General features: G+C 42.9%; 2 protein-coding genes across 2 annotated transcripts; one reads left to right on the top strand and one right to left on the bottom strand.

The window, feature by feature from the left end:
• Positions 1-380: 380 nt before the first annotated feature.
• LOC310828606 (transmembrane channel-like protein 2-B) lies at positions 381-3862 on the top strand (the record flags this gene model as incomplete). Its single annotated transcript, XM_083706220.1, has 4 exons — positions 381-511; positions 1159-1237; positions 2601-2721; positions 3627-3862. The coding sequence occupies exons 1-4, from the start codon at positions 399-401 to the stop codon at positions 3860-3862; spliced, it is 549 nt and encodes a 182-aa protein (XP_083562346.1). The 5' UTR covers positions 381-398.
• A 3361-nt stretch (positions 3863-7223) lies between these two features.
• On the bottom strand, positions 7224-13997 carry RPSA (ribosomal protein SA). The gene is made up of 7 exons (XM_083706126.1): positions 13861-13997; positions 11544-11710; positions 10296-10414; positions 9815-10060; positions 9161-9289; positions 7581-7752; positions 7224-7365 (listed from the first exon to the last, which is right to left on the bottom strand). The coding sequence occupies exons 2-7, from the start codon at positions 11674-11676 to the stop codon at positions 7271-7273; spliced, it is 894 nt and encodes a 297-aa protein (XP_083562252.1). The 5' UTR covers positions 11677-11710; positions 13861-13997; the 3' UTR covers positions 7224-7270.
• Between the last annotated feature and the right edge of the window lie 5627 nt (positions 13998-19624).

Genomic DNA, 19624 nt, shown 5'->3' on the forward strand with positions numbered 1-19624 from the left:
AAAAAGCCTTCTCTTTCGACCGCCAAACCTTTCAGAGGAGCATTTGCAACCGTTGGGCACCATTTGTGAATCAATTTCCGAAAGTCAGATTTTTGATGAAATTGTGACCCCGGGCCTTAGGGATTTTTTCAAAAAAATATTTTTCTGCCGGTTAAGTTGTCGAGGGCTGATTTCTTGTCCTGTGATATAAAGCCTTCTCTTTCGACCACCAAACCTTTCAGGGGAGCATTTGCAACCGTTGGGCACCTTTTATGAATTAATTACCGGAAGTCAGGTTTTTGATGAAATTGTGACCTTCTGATTTCTTGTCCTGTGATAAAAAGCCTTCTGTTTCGACCGCCAAACCTTTCAGGGGAGCATTTGCAACCGTTTGGCACCATTCCAGTGGTAAAAAGAAAATGTACGATGTAATCCAAGCGACCATCCAACACGATTTTCCTCCCTTTGTGGCCAAGATCTTCGGTTATGTGGCAAATCCAGGACTACTTATACCCACCATTCTACTTATGATGTAGGTTGTTCCAATAGCCTGGGGACCTGAGAGCGAAGAAGAGTTTTATTTTAGCAAGAGGTATCCTTAGGTTATTGGTTTAAAAATTGCTAGGATTTAAAATGTTGTGCTGTGCGTGTAGCCTGAAATCAAACCAACCATTAATGGATTATGCAGAATCTTCTCACCCTAATTCATCTCCACTCCTTATATCCATAATACAGATTATTTTTCCACCGCAGCAAAAACAACAATACTTTTTTGTAACCCACTTTGATATTTTTAATGATATGCTTATATATAGTTTATAAATATTCTGTTTTAACCTTTAAACGCCTGCTGAAAACTTTTATATGCTGCCAAACCTATCCTGGCAATTAAGACAATGTCTTTCTTTAACAGGTGATGACCTCTGATTTTAAATTTTTCTGTGGTTTTTATTATATATAGATTCTCGTAAACTGCTTTGATATTTTTTGCTAGAGTTGTAAAAGAAAGGTTTTTTTATTTGTTTTTTGTTAATAACTGATAGGAAATGTGTATATTAACAAAAAAAAGTGTTTAACTGATATTGTATTTCTTAGATCAGTAATTAAACCTGCCTCTTTTGTCTACTGTTAAGCCATTGTAACGTGTCACAGAAGTTTAACTGATATTTGATTTTGTAGCCTTGCTATATATTACCTGAATGCTGTGGCTGAAGCTTATCAACACGCCAATGCGGAGCTGAAGAAGAAAATGCAAATGGTATGTTTGTATTTTATCAAATGAACTTACAAATGAAAACACCACAGGTGTTTTGGTCCATTGTTGAACCACATGGTTCAAAAATCCATGTGCCAGTGCATGTGCCGATTGCTACATTCCTAGCATTCCTTAAGTACATATTAGCTCATCCTGAATTACCTGCTCCTTCTTTATATATTAAAACTACATAATAAATTCTCATATTCCCAACTTTTTAAGATGCACTTAACACTGATATAAAAAATGCTACAACATTTTTATAATATGAAATATACCCGTGTGCAGCTCTATCTAGGGGCAAGCATTTGAAAATATATGATGTATCCAGCCCCCCAGCCCCACTCCACTGGCATAAATACACTCTCCAAATGAATGTCTCACCCCACCCGAAGAACTCCATTCTGAGAGTACACAGAGGCTTTGTGGTTTTTTAGAAAACAAACAAACCAGTTTTAACAAGGAAAAGTGTTGGGTACAACACAGACACTAACACAACGCAGAGCCTTTTCAAATTCCCTTCGCTCGGTACTCAGATCTTGTTTTAAACTGCCAGTCCTCCTCCCCCAGTGTCATCCCTGCTCACTCTCCTCAAAACTGTTTAAAATTGCCCCCTTTCTCTCTCTCCACGATCCTCTATTCCTGCTTAATTCAAACCTCTGCTGCTGTTTAAACCACAATTTCCCTCTCAGTAGCTCTTTTACCACAGCAGAAGTTTAAGTAAAGCAGGGAGAAAGAAACTCTGAGAGGAAAATGACAGTTTTAAACACTGGCAGGACGCTGAGAGGTCGTTTTTTAAGAAGAACAAATCGGTTTTTAAAAGGAGAAATATCAGAGATGAGCACAACACAGAAGCTGACACCAAAAAGCTAACACAGCAGAGCTTTTTCAAACACCCTTCTCGCTATTCCCAAACCTTGTTTTAAACTGCCAATGTCCCATCCTGCTCATTGTATTTATCCTGGTATTGTTTTAAATTGTCACTTCCCTCCCCTCAATGTTTCTCCATCCCTGCTTTACTCAAACCTGGGCTGTTGTTTTAAACCATTTTTCCTGCCCTGTTTCTCCATTCTCATATGTATGTGTATTTATAAATAAATAATATTGCTGCATTTCAGGTAATTTTCCAGTTTCAAAACATCAGGTTTATATTGAGTACACTCAAGTCTCAGCCTCTGTTTTAGTTCTCCCTTAATTTGTAGCTTTTACCATAATTATTTTTAAAAAATGATGATGATGCCTGAGAGCTGTGTCCAACGCTAGTCCTACTTGGCGTAGGCCAACTGAAATTAATCATCAGGACGAGCTTAGGTCCATTAATTGCAAAGGATATGACCCTAACGTTTTTATGTGCCATGCTCTGTAGCAACGTGAAGATGAGAAAAACAAGAAGAATAACAAAGCTTCCACCAATCCCGCAATGCAAGATTTGGAAGACTTGCTTGTTCCACGTGCAAAGGCCATGGATGGACCCAAACCAACAGAAGGTAAAAACAGCCCAACACGCTGGCCTTCCATCAATGCTAGTCAATGTACCAGTAATTCTTTTAGTAAATCCCTGGGCTCAGTTCAATGTTTTGGTATTGGTATACAAAGGTTTAAACAACTTGGAATCAAAAACCTGTAAAAATGACTAAGATTTACTGAGGATGCCCTGGTTGTTATTCCAGTTTTAGTTTCTGTTGGACAGGTGACTGCATGAGACAGGGTGTTCTCAGTGCCCCCCACATTATAGAACCCCCTCCCTAAATGGCATCAGGTTGTCCCATGTTGGCCTCATTTAGGCACTAGGTGAAAACTAGGTTAACCCAGCCATTGAAATATAATCAGCATTTTTGGTGACACTATTTATCTCTCTCTCAAAAGTGAAAACCTTTTTTTGCCCAATGACTGGATTATAGTCTGGCTCACTTTACACAGACTATTTTAAACATCATTATGCCATCAGGTGACAACTTCAGTGCTATCATTTCTGGCCTAAACAGAGACAAAGGATTTTTAGCATTGTATTAATTAGCTGACCAGTGCCAGGTTGTCTGTTACACCTACTGATTATGTAAAATACCACTGTTAATTGTGTAATTCTCAGGTTTTACTTGTTAGCATTTCATTGCCCTCTGACCTCACTGATACTTACCCAAATCCTGTGTATTCATGAGGATGTCCCTCCATGCATCTGGTAAGGTGGACTGGAGTCCCTCTGGAGGTTGATGTTGAACTATTATAAAAGTTTAGCTAATGCAACAACTAATAGAGATATCAAGGGGAATTTAACTGCTTGCCTCAGTGGCTTTGCTGTGCACAAAAATAACAGCTAAATGAGATCTGAAGGATGCATGGATGGGTTAGTTAATATGCGAAAAAGCGCTGAATGTTCCTTTCCTTTTACAAGATAACAAGCCTGAGTCTGCCAACATTAAAAACACTCCTGCAATGAAGGAAGAGGCAAGCACCACCAGAAACAGTAATCCTGAGAACCCTGCAAGAGGAGCCACACTCCAGCCTGCTGTTGTAGTGACTCGGCCACCAAGCCCAAGAGGCGGGCTGCCTAACCAACCAAGACCAAATCCAAAGATGCCACAGCCTAGGGGACCAGCCCCTGGAATGGGAAGGGGTAAGACTCATTAAAGGTACCCCTGCCCGTACGGGCCAGTCTTGACAGACTCTAGGGTTGTGCGCTCATCTCACTCTAGAGGCCGGGAGCCAGCGCCGTCTGCAGACGCTTCCGGGTCACATGGCCAGTGTGACATCACTGCTCTGGCGAGCCTGCACCAGCGCAGCACACGGAACGCCGTTTACCTTCCCGCTATAAAGCGGTACCTTTTTATCTACTTGCACTTTAAGCGTGCTTTTGAACTGCTAGGTGGACAGGAGCTGGGACCGAACGACGGGAGCTCACCCCGCCGCGGGGATTTGAACTGCCGACCATACGATCGGCAAGTCCTAGGCACTGTGGTTTTACCCACAGCGCCACCCGCGTCCAAGACTCATTAACTACCATTAAAACACAATTCATCTACGTGCACTGGAAATGTATGCTGCACATCAATTCCTGCAAGTAGAAATTTTACACATCCACATTTGAGGTCTAAAGTACATCACTGTCAAAGTCCATCATATAAAAACAGCCTCCTGTGGTCACTTCTCCAAACCCCCTTTTCCTTTTGAGCATATGCAGTGCTTAAACCATCAGGAACATGTCTTTTTTGAGGTGGGTTCAGAATGAGCAATGCTAAGACAACAGGTCCACCATTTATTCTTTTATTCCCCTTCCTTCCCTCCCCCTCCCCCTTTTTATGATTACCCACTCTGGGATCCCACAGCTAATTCTCCCCTGGTCTCCTTGCTGGCCCAAATAGGAGTAATTTCGCCAGCTAGCCGTGGTGATTATCTAATGTTTATTAGATTGATTTCCCCCTAAACTGATTTTTGAATTCTGAATTTATTGTTATTCACGTTTTATACCGTATTTTATGCTTTTTTGTTGCATCAATTAAGTGTTTTATTTTGTTGTTAGCTGCCCTGAGCCCGGTTTTCTGAACCAGGAAGGGCAGGGGTATAAATAAAAAAATATTTATTATTTATTATTATTTGAAAATATAGACCTAGGACTGAGGTCAAGCAGCATGAAAAATAAGATTGCAAATGATTATGTTTTCATTCACTTCCAGGCTTTTAAGAAGTTATCTTTAGATGCATTTACATGAAAGAAAAACCCTGAATGTCTCTTTAAAGGTTATAAGTTTTCCAATAAAAAGCAGCTACATTTTAAGAACTGTTAAGAGCAAAATAAGTGACGTAAAAGCCACTGCTTCAAAACTTCTTACTCCAAGGACTCCACTCCCTGCATTCTCACCATGACCAATCTGCAATATGAGAACATTAATTCTAACCTACCTTTCATGGTGGGTTCAAATGCTAGCAAAATATGTGAATTGATGCAACTCTCCCCTCCCTATGCACTTGAAGCCCTCTCCAGCAAAAATGTCCCATATTTTGGCTTGAAACAAAGCATCCTGTGGGATCCCATAGGATTTTTTTTTTCCAAACCTCACTGTGGCAGGTTTGATTAAGAACAGGTGTGTTTTGTGGCCCTTTGACTTTTATTGCTTATGACTTTTGTTATATTTTGTAAATCCTTTCACGTCGTAAGCCGCCTTCAGCATGGCTTAACTATGGCATACAATTAAACAATGATGTTGTAGTAACAGGTCCTTGGAATTTGTATATTATAGTATGTCCTTGCATTTATTTTCCAAACCACGGCTGATATTTAGCTATTGCTTGGACTCAGATTATCCAAAGTATTATTATTAGTCAAAGTATGTGTGAATTATATGCATGTTTGTGTAAAAGAACTGGCATAGAGCTATAATTAACTTTTTAAAAACTCCAAGTTTTGCCAATTATCGATGAAAGACATTCCCAGTAAAGGGATGCTTCTTATTGGAGAACTTGGGTTGGGTCCTCAAGTCTTTTGCCTCCATACCAGGGGGAAGAAGCATTCGTCTAGCCAGACCAACCCTGCCTGAACCTATAGATACCATTACTTGTCAAAAAGTCAAGAGAAAGCCTAATAAAGGTCTTACCTAGTATGGATCAGGCAGGGTCCCAGCTTCTTGCCTCCTCTCCAGTGGCAGGAGCCATCCCACTTTCCAGACTGACCGACTGATCTCTGAGCAGCATTGTCTTTATTGGTCTCTAGAGTGCTCCTTCCCATAAGACCAGGGTGCTATTTGAAACCTACAGTATCTGAAAAGATTTCCTTTGCTTATCTGCTAACTGCTCCTACACAAATTCTTAAGACTTTCAGCAAAGGCCCATCAGCTACCTTTTTCTCCCTATCTTTAACATAGAGGCGGGTAAAAATTTGTGAAGTAAAGGAAAACTTACACACTATTTTGTAACATTTTGGTTGACCTAATAAAGGTATTGTCCTTTTTTTCTGAGTGGCTAGGACGTTAAACTTTTGTGAAACACGTTACAGGTAGGTAGCTGTGTTGGTCTGCTGTACTCGAAACAATTTTTTAAATTTCGTTTTGTGGAACAAAGCAGCTTCAGCTCTAAAAAAAGCCCCCTATTCACACAGAGGAGAAAGGGGTTTAAAAGCACTTTGATGTGTCTTTTCGGAAATTACATACTGCTCAAAGGTAATGTGCTGGCCCAATAGTCTACTTAATTCAAAAACATGACCACTAGCTGATAAAGTTTATCAGCTGCCACAGTGGGCCCTGCCCTGGGTAAAACACTGTAAGGCATCATAGCATGGGTGTGACCAAAATTATTCAAACATGCCCTGTAAAATACACAATCAGTATAAAACATCATTGATGCATAAACTTCTAAAATTTATCAAATGTCAGATTGTAAGATTCTGTAACACTGTGGTTGACTTGATTGTGCATAAATCTGACATCAGGAATCACAAGACAGAGAAACCAGTAGGAGAACACTTCAATCTCCCAGGACATTCTATACAAGATCTCAAAGTAGCTGTTCTATTACAAAGGAATTTCAGAAATAGACTGGAAAGAGAAGCTGCTGAATTGCAACTTATTACCAAACTTAAAACCATGGAGAGACCTGGTCTGAACAAAGACATTGGATTCTTATCTCATTATACATGACAAAGCCATTTTTCACCTTCTCACCCCTTGCTTTTTCCTGTAAGACCTATTGCAGTCGTCGTCAACAGGCTCATCACAGCTATCTGCCAATCACCCATTCCCACCACCCTTCTGAGTAATACCCCTCCCCACCTTCTCACTATATATAAGGGTCTGGTGACTTGTTTCAGTGTATCTGAAGAAGTGTGCATGCACACGAAAGCTCATACCTAGAACTAACTTAGTTGGTCTTTAAGGTGCTACTGGAAGGAATTTTTTGTTTTGATTGTGCATGTGCACAATGCCTATTTTATATGAGAGCTCATGGATCTCAGAGCACACCAGGACAACACTACATATCAGAAAAGCAAGCCAAGCCTTGTATTAAGATCTTTATTTTTCACTGTACTCATGAATTCCTGTAGATGTACTAAGACCATTCCGTGGCAGTCCCTACCCACTCAGTTGCCTGAGCAGTGGGGGCTGCAGACCAGTCTTCAGTGGCAGGTTGTGCACTCCAGTCCTCTGGAAAAAAAACATATGTAAAACCACCATCAGAAATGTTAAACTCAGGCAAACACCCCCAACCCTCCCTGTCACGTCTGAGGACTAATACATCTCGAGATTTTATCACAGAAACCTCTGTTGGAGAAGATAGAAACACCATTGACGCAAGTGCCCAAATAATTTTACAGTTCACTGTCATCAAGAGATGTAGTTTCATCTTTCAAGATACTTACCAGCTGGGAATGTCGTCTGTATTGGCACAGACGGCACTTGCACACCTTCAGACCAATCAGCCACCTCAGGCTGCGGCGGAGCAGTGAATTCGGGTGCAGGCGCAGTCCATTCGCCTTGGAATTCCTCCTTTGTAACCGCCTTCTCAGCTGCAGCCTGCTCCTCCTTTTCAATCTGAGAGAGAGATTAACACAAGACAACAACAAGAATAACAACAATATTTATTACGGCCATAGGCCCATACACAAGCTAATGTTACTGATATCTTCTGCGACAGACAAGCTATGGGCCTGCCTCCTGGTGACCCGGCAACTAATGAGAGCTGGAGAGACCCAGAGCCAATCAGGAGAAAGCAGTTAGATGCAGCGCTTTAAGAGTCACAATAGAACCACAGAATTGGAAGGGACCCTGAGGCTTATCTAGTCCAACTCCCTGCAATGCAGTAATATGCAGCTCTCCCGTACAGGGATCAAACCTGCAACCTTGGCATTATCAAGCACCACGCCCTAATCAACCGGGCCATGCACCTGTCAGAGAGGGCAGACACGGATTGTCTGCAGGTTAGACAGGGACCTAGCAGATAGGTATTTGACTCTCCCCGTAGGAGTCGGGCTGTCAGTGTGAGCAATTGGGGTTTGAACCATCTGAGTGGGGATGGCTAGGCTGGGCAACCCAGCTTTGATCCCATCAGAGGAAATTAAATCCCAGAAGGGGCTGAGTGGGTGTTGCTGGTTAGAACGCTGATAGCCATTCTAGCTGGAAAAGGTCTACCAAAGACTTGGTTCAGTAGAGCTGTTGAAAGGTTCCTCTACAAAGAGTTTATGTCTGTGACTAACTTTGGTGCCCTCCTATTGAGAAACCATAAGGTGTCTGGAACTGGCGGAAATGACTGGCAGAATCCGAGACCAGGGAGAAGAGTCGGTGGAAGAAGACTGGAAAAAGTTTAAAGACTATTTACAGAAATACTGTAAAATTAATGAATGTTAGAAAAATGTTGGAATGAAGTTACATGGCTTTAGTAGAAATGTTATAACTAAGTACAAATAGATACTAATGTATTAAAGGGAAAAATAAGGTTAGAACATGTTAAGAAAAATTACAGAACAGAAAACAGAGGAAGATGGAAAGGAATTGCTGAAACAGTTAATTGAAGTGGAATACAAAAAGGGAGGTGTGAGGAGGTCGTTGAAACAAGTGAATGAAAGATAAGATATTGAAACTATTGGATGTGTTTTAAACTGTTGTTGTTTTGTTATGTTAATTCAATGTTTTAGTGTTATGGTTATGTAGTGTTTTTGTTTCTGTATTGTATTGTTTAATTCTTTTGCTTTCTTCTGTAATCTTTAAACTGTTAATAAATATTTTTTTTAAAAAAAAAAAAAAGAGAAACCATAAGGTGTCAATCACACATGGTGTAAACGTTAAAGAAACATTTTGCTCCAGAAGTGCCTCCTCACACTGTGAACCTCTGGGTGGGGATTGCGTGGACAGGGTGTGGGTCATGCTGCTTTGCCAAAGCCATGTTCTTTTCCTTCCTCCTCCTAAAATACCAACACAATACTGTGTGCCAATCCGAGCTTACCTCTTCAGGATCCCGGTAGAAGTAGAGATCAGGCATGACCTCCCATGGGTGTTCACGGGAAATAGTACCACGCATACGCAAGACCTCACGAGCCAACATCCACCACATCAGGCCAACTGAATGAGCCCCCTGGAGCACAGATTAGATATTTATCCATTAGGACCAAGATTCTCAACAACAAAAAGTATCAGGAAATAATAGGGTAAATTGGCAAAAAAACCATATTTTACTAAAAGACACAGGCAATCAAGTTTTGGTAAGACTGCTCAGCAAATTCAAAAGCAGAACAATGGGGTAAAATATATTAAAAATGAGGTAGGTACGTCCTTCAACTACCTTTATCATTTCTCATAAAGGTGTGGCAAGAATCACTATCAAACTCCACTCATTGGACCGTGAAAGTCCTTGTGGCGTTAGCGAAAAATCCTGCCAAGATTGATGTAGCACAGTTCCTACACTCAGGAGTTCATTGGCCAGAAACTGACCTCAGCTCTGAGCTCTAACTATGTGCACACAACCCATTTCCCCCCTCCAAAACTTATTGCTGCCTTCTATCTAAACACAGCAGTAAGCTTTGACTGCAAACTTTGAAAATCACACCCAGAAAATGCCTTTAAAAGAAAACCACGGATAGACATAAAGAGAATACACTACCTTGTTGTTGCATGGAATTGCAATATCCACATAGCGCAGGGGAGAATCGGTATTGCACAAGGCAATGGTAGGGATGTTTACATATGAGGCTTCGGTCAGTGGCTGATGGTCAGCTCTTGGATCAGTGACTACCAAGAGGCGGGGCTCACGGAAGGCAGCCTGGATCTGATTGGTGAAAGTGCCAGGAGTGAAACGGCCAGCAATTGGTGTAGCTCCAGTTGCAGCAGCAAATTTCAGAACAGCACGCTACAGTGGGGAGATAATAAACAAGGCTGAAATGGTTGAATTTCTTCTACAATTTATGTTGCATTTTCAACAGAGGCCTGGCTTGCATGGTTATTTTTGAGACAAGTGCTGAAACATTTGGTTCCTCTTTTATTCAATTTACAGATCTGCAAAAATACTAGAGCCAACCCTATCATGATACTATGTATTTTCCCGAGAAGCCACACAATTCGCATTCCTAGACATACTCCCATACCTGTCCAGTATTCCTGGAGGAGATAACGCTCACATCAGCCGGATTCTCGATGGCAACAATGGCACGAGCAGCCAAAAGCAGCTTTTCCCACGTTCTCTTCAGATTGATAATGTAAATACCTACATAAAACATAACAGTGTTTTAAATAATAGAAACTGGCAACTGGACGCACTTGTATTGAATCTTGCTTCCAGACTGCAGTTGTTTGCACTCGTTAAAAAGATACAAGTGCATGAGAATGGAAAATGGCTCCAAAAAGACATGGGGAAGTACTGATTTCATCCTCTGGTTTGCCTTCATCTGGGAAGTGACGATTCAAAGGAATGTGCAAGTGGCATGAGGGTTCCTACACTTACTGCTTTGCCGTGGTTACACTTCAGAGGACAATTTTGCACGAGGGGGTCTTCCCTTCCCACTCATAGTGACTCAACAGTAAATACAGAGTTTCATGTTTACAAAGTATTATTAAACATGTCCCTTCACTTTATCAAGCTTGGCATGGATGTGGCAGTGACTACTATCAAACTCCAGTCATAGAGCATAGCTCTCCTGGCGTTAGCGAAAATCCTGCCAGCGTTTACTGTAGCACACTTCCGACACTCAAGAGTTCATAGGCCAGAAACTGACCTCACCTCTGAGCTTTAATAGCGTGCAGCTAAAACCAAACATGTAGATCAAGCTGCCTGAATTATATCGAATCTTACTCAAGCCACCAAAGCTATTCTTTGTGACATGTCTCCATGATAAACATCAGAACACAAAGAAGTAAAACAAAGGACAAAAAACCTGTCCTGAAATGTAAAGAACCCCTAGATGTCAGTTTACTCCTAGAGTACTGCAAGATAGGCCAGGACAAGGAACAGGAAACCTGTGACCCATTCCACATATTGTTAAAAGAGTCCTCCCATCAGCCCTAGCAAAAATGGCTAATAAACAGGGATGGTGGTAGTTGTAGCCTAATAACATTTGAAGGGCAAGAAATTCCCAGCCCTGGCTTAGACATAGAACAATTGACAAAAGCAATTCACTTATTTGAATAGGCAAGTTCAGCATGTGCATTCTTGGCAAGGAATTGGACTAAAGGAAGTGAAAAGCAGTAAGCAATAGTATATAGAATGAATATATAAATAACTGAACAGAAAAATGTAAAATCCAATGCTGCTTTGCACTCATAAGCCACTGCTGTCTAGCATCGCCACAAACAACAGACTATTAAAAAATCACCCTGACATTCTACAAGATTCTTACCATCACTTTTTCTTTTATAAATGTACTGTTCCATCTGAAAGTCAAGATTGGTGCCTCCCAAGTGGGTTCCTGCAGCAAGGAATTTGAGGACATCTTCCTCCTTCATCTGCAGAACATCAAGACCTCCGGACATTGTGAAGTTTCCTTTTAAAGCAACGACAGGAAACCTAAAACAGAATCAGCTTATGTTAGTATGGGAAAGGAACATCACTGTCAGGTCTCCATGCCAATCTATGAAATGGGAGCAATAGTGAACTACTGTCACTGCAGAGGCACATATATGACTGCAAAGTCTTCTTCAATACAAGAATGATAAAAAACCCTTGGGTTCTGCATGTGATTTACAGTTACTTTGTGATTTAAGAAAGATCTTAAAGGTAAAGGTACCCCTGACTGTTAGGTCCAGTCGTGAATGACTGGGGTTGCGGCGCTCATCTCGCTCTATAGGCCGAGGGAGCCAGCATTTGTCCGCAGACAGCTTCCGGGTCATGCGGCCAAGCTGCTTTTGGCGAACCAGAGCAGCACACGGAAACAAAGTTTACCTTCCCGCCGGAGCGGTACCTATTTATCTACTTGCACTTTGACGTGCTGTCAAACTGCTAGGTGGGCAGGAAAAAGATCTTATATAAGAAAGATCTTATATAGTGGCAATTGAAGAGGCAACATAATCACATTTCTGGCCTAAAACTGTCATCTAACAGCAGCCATTAGGCTGCAGCAGAGGCAGATGGGATCCCTGAATCAGCTTTGTTGGGCTTCTCCTCTCAGATGTTTCCATTTATGCTGGTCATTTAAAGAACCTGGAAGCACGCAAACTTGGGTGATCCTATCATTGGTTTCATGCAACCTGCTCTGGGAACCTTTTTTGGCTGGAAGATCATAAAAGTGCTTTAAATAAATAGGGCACCTTACAACAAACTGCAGCAATTCAAAATGAAAAATTGCAACCTTTATGCTAAGCCTATTATATAAAATTAATTACTATTAAGCTTAAATTGGTATGTTTGCATCAAAATTATGCTTTATTTAAATGTTTTTAAAGGGTTTCAACCAGGAGGCTATTAAGCAACAAAAGCCCATGATTCTGCTGCCAAGCTCAAAATATACACAACCATCATATAAAAGCGACTATGGTCTCCAAATCAAGGGAAACCATTCAATGCCTGCAATGGAGTAATATTTCTTAGAAAGGCCAAAGAAGACTACTCATCTGGGAGCTCTTTTTTTTATTAAAAAAAAAAGTGGAAGCAGATATTTTGAGGCAAATTAACGTTTTCGCTGTGTTTTATTTACATTGTACAGTAGATGTAATTCCCAGACTCTGGAACTCTCTTCCTAGAGAACTTAAAACCGGCTCTCTCCTTGCAGTCTTTAGAGAGATCTTACTCCAAGAGGCTTTTGGGAACTGACTGTAATGAAAAGGCTGGTGCAGCGCCATTTTCGCTGTCCTTTTCAATATTGTGTATATACACATGTGCGGTTGTCCTTTCTAACGGTCCCTATTTTATCTGTAATCTGCCTCGAATCCTTGTGGGGGGGGGATGGCAAGGAACATCAAATTAACTACGTAACGACGTCAGGTGACGAGGTGAAGCAAGGAGAAATCGCCGGCATCCATTACCTTTAGGCACCAAGGAAAAATTATTCCTATTCTCCATGACTTTTGGCTAACTGAACCGTCCAGGGCCATTTAAACAGTGTTCAGGTGTGTTATTGCTTTTGCTTCCAACGAATTTGTGTTATATATATATATTTGTAATATATATTTGTGATATATATGTGTGTGTATACACACACACAAATATATATATATATATATGTTATATTTGTGTAAATATATATATAGATATATTGCAAAGCGCTCTGAGATATTTGTGATATATGTGTGTGTTTTATATATATATTTGTGATATATATGTGTGTGCGTGTATACACACACACACACACACATACATATATAAATATATAGATATTTGTGTGTGTGTGTATATATATATATATTGCAAAGCGCTCTGCGATCCTCGGATGAAGGGCGGTACGGAAATCCAGTGATAGCAATGTATATATTCCTGATCTGGGTTAAAAGCTCAGCACGGGTTGCGCTGGGGGCCTCTCCGGGCGCCTCCAAGGCCGGGTTATTTCGCTGCAGCTGCGGGGCCTCGAGCGAAGGGCCCACCAGCGGAAGGGGGACCAGCTCCGTCCTCTCCCCCCCCCCAAGGGCCCCCCACGCTGCCGCCCCGGCCCCCTCTTCCTCCTCCCAAGACGCCTTTTCGCTCCCCCCCCCCCATTCCCCGCCCGCTTCCCCGCGCCAACTCACGCGGCTACAACGCCGTATGGAGGCCTCCCTGGGGTCGGAGAGAAAGAAGGCCGCGGCGCCTCGTGACGCCTATATATAGTCGGCCGGCCCGCCAATCGCGAGGCGCTTCCGCCGGGGAAAGGTGTGATGACGTCACGGACGGCGCCGGGGCGGGGGGAAGCGGGACGCGCCAGGAGGGAAGAGTTCGGCGACGCACGCGGCGACGCCTCTCACTTCCGGGGCTCTGTTGGAGCGCCGCCAAGTGCGGGGAAAGCGGAAAAGACGTCGCTGAGCCACGCAGCTATTCATCCTCGTCGGTGCGCTTTGCACAGTCAAATCCACGCCCCACTTGCGCGCTGGAAGAAGAGGAGGCGGGACATGAATGAAGAGGGGTTATAATTATAATTAAATTTGAATTTAACTTAATTTTATTTTAAATTAAATTAATTTTAAATTTTAAATTAAATTAATTTTAAATTTATTTTATTAAAACTCGAGAGCATATACACTCACCAGGCCTCAGAGGATCCCAAAGTTTGCAAAAGGACAAAAAATAAAAATTGCAGGGGAGTCTAAACAATCCAGTGAGGACTGAGCATGCTCAGTGGCCACAGAATGCTGGCTTGGGCGGGAAGCGGAATGGAGTATGCTGGAAGAGGGCATGGGCAGCTGCTCAACCCCTGAGCAGCAGCATCCATGAGAAACGTTTTGTTGCAAGTCCCCCTTACATATTTTGTATCTTTGTGGTTTAGCAACACACTGAGGCACGTGGAGTACCAGTACCAGGCTGTGAGTGGCAGCAGAGGCCACTTGTTCGCCTTCCCTTTGAAAGTGGTGCTTCTCCCTTCTTCCACCTCATTTAAGGAACAGCCTTGAATAAAAAGGAGCTGGCGTTTTTTGGTAGGCAGATAAGACTGCAGTCCTACAGGAAGCAAGTCGTATTGAAGTCATAGATTGTCTGTGGGCAAATATAATGACATTTGGAAAGCATTTATAAAAATAAATGTATATCTGTTAGAATAATAATTTCACTTACATATGTTTGTATTTGAGAGGTATGTGAGGAATTTTAGTGGAAGGTTTTTGTCTCTGTACAAAGTTAAGAAGCAGACCAGCAGAAACGGTCTAAATTTTGCATTGTTGTTGTGCATACATCAGTAAGGGACAAACATTTTCAGCCTTTTCCGTGTCTGTGATGAGCAAAAAGGCCTTAAACAGCCTTGCTCAGAAAAATGATGACTCTCCAAAACAGGGGTGGGCAACCTAAGGGCCAGGGGCCGGATGCGGCCCACTCACCTTCTAAATCCGGCCCACAGACGGTCCAGGAATCAGCATGTTTTTACATGAGTAGAATGTGCCCTCTTATTTGAAATGCATCTCTGGGCTATTTGTGGGGCCTGCCTGGTGTGTGCTTTTATTCTATTTGTGTGCTTTTATTCTATTTGTGGGGCATAGGAATTCATTCATTTCCCCCCCCAAAAAAAATACAGTCCGGCCCACCACATGGTCTGAGGGACGGTGGACCAGCCCACGGGCTGAAAAAGGTTGCTAACCCCTGCTCCAAAAGAAGCTTGCGCAAATCAGCATATAAAGGTATGTGAAAATAAATGCTGAGGCAGACAGCTACCTGCAACAGTTCTGCTGTGTAAGGAATGAGGATGTGTACTGCAGTTTGCCACTCAAAAAGGACACACAACACAGGCTACATCTTTAAAGCACATTCAAAACACATCCCCCCCCCCCAAAAAAAAAATCTGGGTACTGTGGTTTCTTAAGGGTTGCTGGGAAATTTAACTCTGTGAGGGGCAGCGGCGTAGCGTGGGTTGTCAGCACCCGGGGCAAGGCAAGTAATTTGCGCCCCCTAACCTGCCGCCGCTGCCAGCTTCTTCTTGCTGCTGCCTGGGCTGGAGTATTTACGGTAAGGTAGCCACGGCGGCGGCGGTGGGTCCGTGTCAGGTGATCTGAGGCGAGTTGCCGCTGGGGCTGCCGCCCAAACGACGCCGCTTGCCCGGAGGAGGGCAGAGAGGCGAGGAAAATGCAACATGGCCCAGCAGCTGCAGCTGCAGCGGGGCTGTGAGGAGGGGCTGCCTGGCACGCCCTCCGCGGCCCTGACGCGCGGGGACCGCGGCGAGCGCTGAGAGCCGCTGCCTGCTGGACGCCTTCAGCCCGGACGCATGCACAGCTCGTCGGTTCCACGAGACATGGGGCTCTGCTACAGCCTGCGCCCGAGGCTCTTTGGCGACTCCGGAGGCGGTGAGCGCGCCCCCCCCAGATGTTGCGCCCGGTGCGGCCGGGCCCCCCCCTGCACCCCCCCGCTACGCCACTGGTGAGGGGTAAACTAAAGTGCCCACCATTCTTTGGGGTGGGGCAAATGGCTTTCAAGATATAGCCACAGATATACTCCACTTGCCCCAATCTTCCCCTCAAAAACACAGGATATTCCATTAGGTGCAAGGTGCTGTTTTGACTGTTTGTTGCTATAGCCTCTCCTGCGGTCTGCGCGGCTGTTTCGGGCTGATAAGAAAAAAGCATCTCCACCCAACTTCCTTCTGATAAGACAGATAAGACAGCCTGTTCAGCAGCTGCCCCTAGGCAGAGCAAAACTGGATTAAGACCTTTAGAGGCCCTAAGGACTTAAAAATATTTTGTTGCCCCCATATATATCGACTTCAAAATATAAAAAAGAATAAACTTTTATTTTTTTGAAATGAAACAAAACCTAGTAAGATGGAAAATAATGATTATTTTTGTATACTTCCACTTTATTTACATTTGACAAACTTCCTTCTACTTTTTCCTAATTGCAAATTGTTTGCTCAGATCCTCAAAACTAGTATTACGTACCGCCTCTGCTTCTATACTTAAGTCGAGATAAGGCGTCCAGCCTGCCTTGTTGCTGTTCTGTTGGGAATTTTAATTTGATCCCAGAATGTCCCACTTTTCCTTAGGAAAAGCTCTTAATCCCAGGGATGAAAAGAGCTGAATACATCATTACCATCACGCAAGCACTGTTTCCTCAACAGTATGCCAGCAACCATCAGCTGCAGTGCAGATTGTCTTTGAAGCTTTCCTTACCAAATTCAGCTCCATGATCACCCAGTTCTAAAACAATCTATTAAACCCTTCCCATTTCAAATGTGTGGTTGGCACTTAAGCAATTTATGAACACATAAAGCACAGGTAGAACCTGCAAAGTCAACCACCACGGGTCTTTTGATTACACTAGGGCTATTTCGATGTAAAACCGCTATAGGAGTCCTAGAATCGCAGAAATGTAGCATTGGAGGGGACCCTGAGGATCATTTAGTCATTTGCAATCATTTGCAATGCAGGAATATGCAGCTGTCCCATATGGAGATCAAACCTGCAACCTTGGCGTTATCAGCACCACACTCTTAACCAACTGAGCTATCCATTTACAGATAGGTAGCCGTGTTGGTCTGCCATAGTCAAAACAAAAAAAAATTCCTTCCAGTAGCACCTTAAAGACCAACTAAGTCAGTTCTTGGTATGAGCTTATCTGAAGAAGTGTGCATGCACACGAAAGCTCATACCAAGAACTGACTTAGTTGGTCTTTAAGGTGCTACTGGAAGGAATTTTTTTTGTTTTGAGCTATCCATTGTTTCATCTATGAGACAACGACAGGCAGATTTTCTCACCACTTAAAATAAGATTGAACCACATACCGGGTGGTGCACATGAACTGGCAAAATCAATGACTCATTTCAGCAACGTAGAGAGCAGTTACAGCAATATAGCCTCATTCATGTTTTGCATGGATAGCCAAAAACAGAGACAGCAGAAGCAAAAGAGAGGGAACGTCTAGGATTCTAAGCCCTCCAGCACCTAGTTCCCTAACCACATACCCATAACAGAGACATCACGGGGCATTTGTTTCCCCCAACCCCAGAGAACGACTCCATGCTGTACATGCAGCAAGCCCCGAGTTCAAATCCACAGCGCAACCCCACTCTATACAATGTATAAGAGAGGGAAGGCTGCGAAGAGATAATCTTGATCTATTATAGTATTGCAACTTTTGTTTGTTTTGAAGTATGGTTGTGAACTTTTCTCAATTGTATTGTTTTATCTTTTTGTAAACTGCTTCGAGGTATGTTTTTCTAACAAGCAAGCGGTGTATGAATTTCATGAAAACAAATAAATATGCCGATATGTGGGCTTTGTTGCCATTTCTATGGATGTGGCTTCCATTTTAAGATTTTCCAAGTTTTGCATTTTCCACTCCCTTCTTTAGACTGAGCACGTATAGAACACAAGAGCGCAGCTTTCCCTGCAACCAATATAATAAACTCCAGATTGATTAGATCTTGTCATCAGAGGCATGGCTCATATTCTAGGAAGCCGTGCATTTAGTATTGTAGGCCCAACCTTCTAGAACTCCCTTCCAGTTGAGGTCAGACAGGCACCCTGGGCCCAGCTGAATCTCCATTGCCTATTGAAGATATTTTTTAAAAACTTCAGAAGGAATTTTAACATAAGTTTGATTTTTATAGTTTGATTTTATACTGTAGTTTTATTTTTATAGTTTTAACGGATTTATACCTTTTTTGTACTGTTGTATACCACATGCAGATTATTGTATTTAAACAATATATAAATTGTTGAAAAGAATAAAATAAATAATTTTGGTCTGGAACTCAAGTCCATGAGACCTTGATGAGATATTTAGTTGTGAAAACTCACTTGATTTTTCACATCTGGTACATACATTTTCTGACTGCTAGTCAGAAATCCATGCACATTGCTGAAGGCCAGATGAGTCTTTGAAAGTCAGCCTTAAGCCCAATTAAAATTACTCAGCCTCGCAGGTGATTCACAGGTTTACTACTAATCTGTTTAGGGCATTATAACTGCCAAACTTTTAACTGTTGAAGTATTGGAACCACCAAAACTAAACTAGAAGAATCTAAGTTGAGGTTGAATCCTGACAAGACAGAAGTACTGTTTTTGGGGGACAGGAGGCGGGCAGGTGTGGAGGATTCCCTGGTCCTGAATGGGGTAACTGTGCCCCTGAAGGACCAGGTGCGCAGCCTGGGAGTCATTTTGGACTCACAGCTGTCCATGGAGGCGCAGATTAACTCTGTGTCCAGGGCAGCTGTCTACCAGCTCCACCTGGTACGCAGGCTAAGACCCTACCTCCCCGCGGACTGTCTCGCCAGAGTGGTGCATGCTCTAGTTATCTCACGCTTGGACTACTGCAACGCGCTCTACGTGGGGCTACCTTTGAGGGTGACCCGGAAACTGCAATTAATCCAGAATGCGGCAGCGAGACTGGTGACTGGGAGTGGCCGCTGGGACCACATAACACCGGTTCTGAGAGATCTGCATTGGCTCCCAGTACGTTTCCGAGCACGATTCAAAGTGTTGGTGCTGACCTTTAAAGCCCTAAACGGCCTCGGTCCTGTATACCTGAAGGAGCGTCTCCACCCCCATCGTTCAGCCCGGACTCTGAGATCCAGCGCCGAGGGCCTTCTGGCGGTTCCCTCATTGCGAGAAGTGAGGCTACAGGGAACCAGACAGAGGGCCTTCTTGGTAGCGGCGCCCGCCCTGTGGAACGCCCTCCCATCAGATGTCAAAGAGATAAAGAATTACCTGACGTTCAGAAGACAGCCCTGTTCAGGGAAGTTTTTAATATGTAATGCTGTACGGTTTTTAACACTAATTGGGAGCCGCCCAGAGTGGCTGGGGAAAACTCAGCCAGATGGGCGGGGTATAAATAATAAATTATTGTTATTATTATTATTATTATTAAGTTGGAAAGAA

The sequence above is a fragment of the Podarcis gaigeae genome (genome assembly GCF_964106915.1).
Source record: "Podarcis gaigeae genome assembly, chromosome: 12".
Classification (NCBI taxonomy): Eukaryota; Metazoa; Chordata; class Lepidosauria; order Squamata; family Lacertidae; genus Podarcis; species Podarcis gaigeae.